This window comes from Triturus cristatus, chromosome 10 (assembly GCF_964204655.1).
Source record: "Triturus cristatus chromosome 10, aTriCri1.1, whole genome shotgun sequence".
Taxonomy (NCBI): domain Eukaryota; kingdom Metazoa; phylum Chordata; class Amphibia; order Caudata; family Salamandridae; genus Triturus; species Triturus cristatus.
Genome location: NC_140593.1, coordinates 1,175,857,642 through 1,175,865,942, shown reverse-complemented (window position 1 = coordinate 1,175,865,942; position 8,301 = coordinate 1,175,857,642). Strand labels below are relative to the sequence as shown.

Below are 8,301 nucleotides of genomic sequence, written 5' to 3'. Positions count from 1 at the left end.
CCAGAATGGGCAGTTTGATTATTACATCTTATAATCCTAACTGACTCAGGGAACATGGTAGAAATTCGAATTTAGTATGCCTGAACTCAGAATGAGAAAATACATCTTTTAGTGAAGTTGGTTTTAACATTCTGTGTTTGAAAATGCCACTGTTAGAAAGTAGGCATTTTCTTGTCTAACCATTCAAACCTGCCTCTGCTAGGCTGGGTATTCCTTGTCTAGGGTTTGAGTGACAGGGCTGGGGAATTCAGGAGACAGTGTAAGGCAGTCCAGTGGTGAATAGAGAGATCTGCATCTAGATGGGAGGGAGGAGTTGCACCTGGGACGTTAATAGGGCTGTGCCTTCCCTCCACAATGCTGGCTCCACCTCCTGTGGTGTGTCTGATGTCTCTGCCCTGCACTCTGAAAGGAAAAAAGGAGTCAGGTAAACAAAGTGCTCCAGGACTGATCAGAACTGGTTTGGACTAGGCAATGGCCTCTCTGCCTTCAGAGAACAAAGGAAAACTTAGTATAAATATTGGGACTCCAGAAGAAGCTGAGGAGAAACTATCCCTGAAACTGGGGGATTGGCCTGCAGTGGCTACCTTACAGCCAAAGAGAGGAGAAAGGAACTTTGTGTGTACTTTTGATCAACTTGTGTAAGGATCTCCAAGGGCTTGGAAAAGAGCTTGCCTCCTGCTGAAGTCTCAGGGACAACAGACTTCAACCCCCAGCTCCCCAGAGTTCTTTGGAAGTGCCTGCTGCTGTTTTGGGCCTTCTGAGGGACTGCGTGTTGCAAGGAGCTGGAAGCGCGACTCACGGAGAAGAAGCGTGTCGCCGTTGCAGCCGCTGCCATCGCATCACTGAACAAGGGGTGTCGCTGCTGAAGCTGTCGCATTGCACCGCATCATGAGAAGAGTCTCGCAACGAAGAAGAAGCGTGTCGCCGTCGCAGCCGCTGACGTCGCATCTCTGAACAAGGATGTCGCCGCTGTAGCTGTCGCATTGCACCGCATCAAAAAAAGCGCTTTGCATCCACTGAGAAGCATGCCGCCGTCGGAGCTGCTGCTGTTGCATCACTGAACAAGGGTGTCGCCACTGCAGCTGTCGCATCGAGCGGAAGCGTCTCGCATCGTTGGAGAAGAGTGATGCCGCCAAAGCCGCTGTCGTCACATCACTGGACAAGGGTGCCGCCGCTGCAGCTGATGCATCGAGTCGAGTCTTCTCGCAACATCGGAGAAGCGTGCCGCATCAGGAAGATTTTCATGTCTTTATTTCTTTGCACCAAACTTTCATCGCATCACCATCGTTACAACACTTTCGTTGCCCTGCGTGTCGCATCTAAAGGTACATTGAACTAAAAGTGTAGCATTTAAGATCTAAAAGAGAACTAAGCTAAAACTACCATTTTTAAGTAACAGTATTGTGGATTTTTGTCGTTTATGGTCTTGTGTTAAATCTATATAAAGAATACTTTTTTGATATAAAACCTGTGTGGTGTCCATCTGTAGTGTTGTCACTTGATTACTGTATGTGTTCACAAATGCTTTACACACTGCCTCTGAGATAAGCCTGTCTGCTCGTGCCAAGCTACCAAGGGGTTGAGCAGGGGTTATTTTAGGAGTGTACCCCCTTACCCTGACTAGAGGCAAGGGTCCCTATTTGTCACAAATGCATACCTGTGCCAACTAGGGACCCCCAAATCTAACAGTGAGCAAATGAAGTAGGGAATAGATTGTCATTTATAAGGAACCTCTATTCAGACTGTGGCACAATTACCTCCTGGTTCCCATTCTCAGGCAAACAAGTACTGAAAGAGTCTGCAGCAACGGTGATCAAGATCAATGACCTGACCTATTTGGGCAAGAAACTGTCTATCAGCTTCTCAATTTTTACTCTAGGTCTGGACATTGTCTTTCCATTTTTGATGCATCTACCACACCCTGGCTTATGGAATGAAATCTTAAGGGCTAGAGTGGGATGTAATCTAATCCATTCATGGTCGTTGTCCCCGCCTCTGAATGTAAAATGCTCTTATGCATACTTATGGACTGTGTTTTTTAACTTTCAAACCGGGTTAAGTTTTTAAGAACCTTGCTTTTTAAATATGAAACTGTCCAAAGGAGGAAAGCTGTTGAGTTGTTACCAGAAATGTGTTATTTAAATGGGGCAGTAGGAATTGTTTGGTTTTTACAGTCTGTCAAACAGAGTTTTATTGATGAACTGTAGTAGAAGGGGGATGTCAGGCTGGTTAGTTTGGGTTAAATCATCTATTTTGACTGTTTTTTAAATGTGGTTTTAGAATCTTTTATGGACAGTTGTCCACATAAACCTGTTTTTCTACCAATCTACCTCCCGTTCTGCTCCTACTTCAGGAAGAAAAATTGCTGGCTGTGGCTGCAGCTCCTGTTGTCCACTTTGCTCAGACTCCTGCAATGATTGGGTACTAGTTTGCAGCTGAGACAACTTCAATTTAGACTGACTACTTGTTGCCATGATTGCAGTTGCTGCCTTGCTGAGAGATATGGCCTTGGGCTTAGGTTGGGGTGGTCCCGACGTGAATGTGTGAATGCTGCTCCCAGCTCGCTACCCAGAGAATGGTGCAGCAGATTACTACATTTCCTGAAACAGGTGAATGGAGACATGCCAGTCGTGGTAATCTGTTTCTTCTTCCCTCCTCACTTTTTTGGCAGCACCTTTCTTTGAGGCAATCTTCAATCTCTGTCAGTTGGCAGAGGAGTCACATTTTGTGATCACGTGACTTTGTGCCAGCCTTCTTTTTCGCAGTACCGTGGGGTTATTTCTTGTGCACCTAAAAGCAAACAAACAAGAAAATCCTTTAGTGAAGTGTGGCATTTTTGCAGACTGAATTATTCATAGTGACGACATTATAATTTAGTGAGGTTATCTAAAATAATTAACAACAATTGTGTATCAACTATCAATTGCCATATACACCATAACATAATGTTTCGAATTGGGATAACAACATACATCTGTAACTGTTTGCTCTAAGTGCATCTACGGAAAGACATCTGTGGAAGGCAGTGGGTGTGGGAAAAATTGAATAATCCTTAAAAAGTGAATGCTGGTGTGCACCTATTGCAGGCAGTGGGTGCGTGGAGAATGGAATAATCCTTAAAACAATTCATTCTGATGAGCTTCTATGGCTTAAGAGAAGAAGACCTATGGCAGGCAAGGGGTAGAGGGAAAATGCAAAAAAATTAATTGCTGATGCATGCCAAGGGACTATGAGAAATCCATTGGGTGGCAAGGAGATGCAGGGAAAAATGGAAAACAATGTGAATAAAACTATAAATACTGTTCATACATACATAGATACACACATACTGTACTACAATGATCATCAAGCGCATTAAACTTATTTCAGGGAAAGGGTAAAAAAATGATAATGGCATAGACCTCTTCTATCAATGTCCCTAGACACACATGCAATGGCACAAGAACACTGACTGGCTAGACACAATGTCTGCCAGCCACATGGTCAAACAACAACAACAAGTAAGAAAGGGATGGTCAGCAAAGAATGCATGGACAACAAACAACACACAACACATGCAGGGTTATGGATGGACACAGACTATACAAAATGGCCGCTGGCAAACACACACATATACACACACACTAGCCAGACAAAGGAGGAATGGTAAACAATGAAGAAAACACTACCGTTAAATCAGCAATGACAACAACGAGAATTAAGTCAGATATGAAAATTTGCACAACAAACACCCTCCAAGGCATGATATCATATAACCCCATCAAAATACACTTTTTGAAGAAAACAAATATAAAATACAGAAAAAAAGCATTCAATCCAATGCCATTTCTGGCCTACATAATCATAAATGTTTTAAAACAACATGTACCACAGAAACAGTGGCTTCATACACTTAATGACTACTTTTGGCTGAAGGGCCTATTGCCAGACTAGGCTATATGGTAATTTAAATGAAAAATGCACATTTAACAAACATGGAGATAATGCCCTGAAATTTGCAATCTTTTTCCCTTATAAAAGAATAAAATACAAAAAAATACTTGCCTGCTACTGCAACTCCAGGCAACCCACCAAAACCACAAACAAATGTAAAAATTAAATAAGTGTACAAATAAAAAGTTTGTGCTTTCCCTCTATCAAATACCACTCTTATACAAACGTTTTTGAAGTTACTTGTTGTGATATCACAAAAACAAAGTCCTTAAGATCCAATGCAGAAGACAAAGAGAGTGAACCTTTCACTTTGAAATCCAGGAGACCAGGAGATCTACAAAGCACTGGGGGGAGCCTTCTTTACTAGAAGAGGAAGTTGCTGTCTCTGGGGCAATTCTTTCCTGTTGAAAAGTAAAATAAGAGAAATGCTTTGTGCACTAAAAACTAACTTTAACTGTCTTTTGGAGTAGAATTCTAACTCGAAAAGGTATTTTCAAGTTAATTTTACCTGCTTGGGAGTTGAAAATCTACCAGAGAAGTAGAGACTTGACCGCTTGCGATTGCTGGTGCCACAAAACAGCTCCGGAAGGCTCAGTGGTGACTGGAAGCCGAGCTAGCGGGCAGGGAGATCTCATTCATGCTCGCAAGCACGCAATGGCGTAGTCTTGTGTGTGATAATGGAGCCTCTTGCACACCAATAGAGGCTTGCACGTGCAAATGGAAAATATTTCTACCATGCACCGGACAGCAGAATCTGACAGAAACTCTGCATTACACAAGTAGTGCAGAGTTACCTGAATTTTGCGATCTGCCTAAGTGGAATTAATATTCCACCCAGGCCTAAAAAAGACTCTAGAAACCACTAAATCTTCTTTATGTGAGAATTACTATGCTGAGAGGTGTTTAAACAATTCCACATACTGCCACAAAGTATATGAAGAGAGTGAATATGCAAGCACATTTATGGGCTGGCAGACCAATGAAAAAATATCTATAAAAACCTGTACTTCACAAGATTAGCCACTTGTCTGGGTTCCCATGATGATTTACTGATTAAAAGGGCCCAATAATAATTACCTTGTTTCCACACACCCAGAATTACTGTTAGCTGGTGTTGCTGGAATTTCAGTACTTGGATCACAAGTATTTTGGCTAAAGCATGCAGAAATTGGCATTTTTGTGCTAATTCCTTAATTCTTTCCTAGCATTTCACACAAGCATTTCAGTTGCCAAAATCATTGACTCAGAGGAAACTACTCTGCTTGTCCCCAACTACCAATCGTGAGCAAGGCATTCCTCAGAGAAATATATTCACCTATTAGGAGTAAAATCGAGAGATTAAGTCAAGGCTTCTATCAAGATTATGGTCTCTCTCGCTCTTACTTTGAAAAAACAGTTCCCTACAATCTCCAATAAGGCATAGATGATCCTACAGTTTGGGTGGGGAGTAAAATCATGAAGGCATGTAGTTGATGAATGTGCTCATGTGTGTATGGAGAAAAAGTGTGAGGGAGAAATATTGAAACAGAGTATTGTGTGAAAGAGGTATTGAGTGTATATACAAAAAGATTTTTAAAAGAAGATTACAGTGACAGCAATGGCGTTACAACATCCCATGTTTTTATGAATGGAACATGCTTGCTCAACATCTGTTTTAGTGCTTAATGCAATCACAAAGGACATACAGTATACTTGCACCCTTTGTAATATCTCATAATTATGGAGAAAAATATTATATGCAATCACATTATACTTACCTGACAGCCATAACTAATAATGCTTTCTATCATTATCTTTCGTCATACAGTATGTTAGTTATGGATAAAGGCAATCAAACTACAGTGACGGAATTCATTCTTGTTGGATTTTCTGACCTTGGTGGGTATCAGAACATCCTCTTTGTACTATTTTTATTTGCATACATTACAACAGTTTTTGGAAACACTGTTATCATTGGATTGATTGTCAGCGACTCCCATCTCCACACCCCTATGTACTCTCTCCTGTGCTGCCTGTCAGTGATGGATATCTGCGTCTCCTCTACCATCATCCCCAACCTGTTAATCAATCTCCTTCATGAAACTAAGACCATTTCATTTGCAAGCTGTTTCACTCAGATGTTCTTCTTCATCTCCTTTGCTAACATGGAAAGTTTCCTCCTGGCCGTAATGGCCTACGATAGGTATGTGGCCATCTGCCACCCCCTCCATTACACCCTGATGATGAGTAGAAAGCTCTGCTTACTCCTGATGTCTGGATCATGGGTCATCGTCTGTCTGCATTCATTGCTATATTCAGTGTGGATCTCCAGCCTCACATACTGTGGGCCCAACAAGATCTATCACTTCTTCTGTGACATTATACCAGTCTACCAGCTCTCCTGCTCAGACCTCATGATTATTACGCTTGTAGGAATAGTAGAGGGGAGCTTCTTTATGTTTATACATTCAACCTGCATTGTCATCTCCTATGGTCACATCATCACCACCATAATGAAGATGCCAACTGCTGTAGCCAAGCGCAAGACCTTTTCCACCTGCTCTTCTCACCTTGTTGTTGTCACAGTTTTATATAGTTCAGCACTTTCAGTATATGTACGGCCTCCTACAGCTATGCCAGTTACCTCTGACAGGATCGTAAGTGTAATGTATATTGTGGTGCCCCCTCTGATGAACCCTTTCATCTACACTTTGAGAAATAAAGACATTAAAGGAGCCCTGAGGAAAGCACTTGTTAGGTAGATATTTAGGTAACATTGGGCCCGATTCACAGAACTAACTTAAGACAAAATCCTAAACTTACTACCATTTTCGTATTCACAGAAGGCACTTACTCATTTTGGTATTCACAGAAGACACTTACTCACTTCGGTATTCACAGAAGTTAGGAGTCCTAACTTTAGGACTCCTAAATGCCGTCTGTGAATACCGAAAGTCTTAAAATTTGGATTTTTCTCAGTTTAGGAGTCCTAAAGTTAGGACTCCTAACTTTACTACTACTAAACTGAGAAAAATCCTAATTTTAAGGCTTTCGGTATTCACAGAAGGCATTTAGGAGTCCTAAAGTTAGGAGTCCTAACTTTACTACTACTATATTGAGAAAAATCCTAATTTTAAGACTTTCGGTATTCACAGAAGGCATTTAGGAGTTCTAAAGTTAGGAGTCCTAACTATACTACTACTAAACTGAGAAAAATCCAAATTTTAAGGCTTTCGGGATTCACAGAAGGCATTTAGGAGTTCTAAAGTTAGGAGTCCTAACTTTACTACTACTAAATTGAGAAAAATCCTAATTTTAAGACTTTCGGTATTCACAGAAGGCATTTAGGAGTCCTAAAGTTAGGAGTTCTAATTATACTACTACTAAACTGAGAAAAATCCTAATTTTAAGACTTTCGGTATTCACAGAAGGCATTTAGGAGTCCTAAAGTTAGGACTCCTATCTTCTGTGAATACCGAAATGAGTAAGTGTCTTCTGTGAATACCAAAATGAGTAAGTGCCTTCTGTGAATACCAAAATGGTAGTAAGTTTAGGATTTTGTCTTAAGTTAGTTCTGTGAATCGGGCCCAAAGTGTTTAAACACAAGTCTTGTGTGGTTTTATTTTTACCAGCAAAGCCCATGGTAGAGGAAAGTAAAATTTGATTGTCAACTCTCTGGTTTTGTAAGACTAGTAGAGTGGCAGTGATGCAGGACCTATCGAACGACTTCACGTATAGAGCCCATCATGTGGTGTCCCAACTCTTCCATTTGAATGAATGTCTACCTAAACCCTTATAATGATTGAGGATGGTACAAATAAACAGGAAGACAAAAATGTTCTTCTTACGGTGTCTCTGTGATTGGAGCTGGTTAAAAATAGTTTCCAGGTAAGTTTTTGCAGTCACGCAGTCATTAATCTTGATCAAATTCATGAAATACAAGTGGCAAGGCAATGTGATTTACTCCTGCGTTGGTGGCAAAGATGGCACAAACCACTTAGTTAAGCCTAATCCACATAGGAGCAATGAGGTCTTCATGAAGATCCCTTCCTGTGAAGACACTTTGCATTTACCACCGGAAAGTACCCCTTACTTTATTGTTCCTGAGAATGTTCCACAATGAGGTCTGGAGTAACAAGAGGATGAGCTGTCGTAAATCTTTCTGTAAGGTATGGATTTGTCTGTGTCCCATAGCAGGTATGGACCTCACTCCTTAGCTAGATACTGCTGCTTTAACGTCCTCCAGGACCAATCCCTCAACTAAACTACAGAACACAATAGATACATTTAATGAATCCGTACATGGAGATTGGTTCTTTAAGATGCAGAGAATGGTGGGGTCTTGTGAATTGTGGATCATTCTATATTTGCATTATGTTTAAGAAGCAT

The 8,301-nt window shown here is 41.1% G+C and overlaps 1 protein-coding gene across 1 annotated transcript; it reads left to right on the top strand.

Moving 5' to 3' along the window:
- The first annotated feature begins 5,750 nt into the window (after positions 1-5,750).
- LOC146796924 (olfactory receptor 1C1-like) lies at positions 5,751-6,674 on the top strand. The gene has a single exon (XM_085630264.1). It carries the CDS (start codon positions 5,751-5,753, stop codon positions 6,672-6,674), a length of 924 nt encoding a protein of 307 aa, XP_085486390.1.
- The last annotated feature ends 1,627 nt before the right edge of the window (positions 6,675-8,301 follow it).

Bases quoted from the DNA above. Each gene is read 5' to 3' on its own strand.
- LOC146796924 (XM_085630264.1), top strand. From the start codon at position 5,751: ATGGATAAAGGCAATCAAACTACAGTGACGGAATTCATTCTTGTTGGA.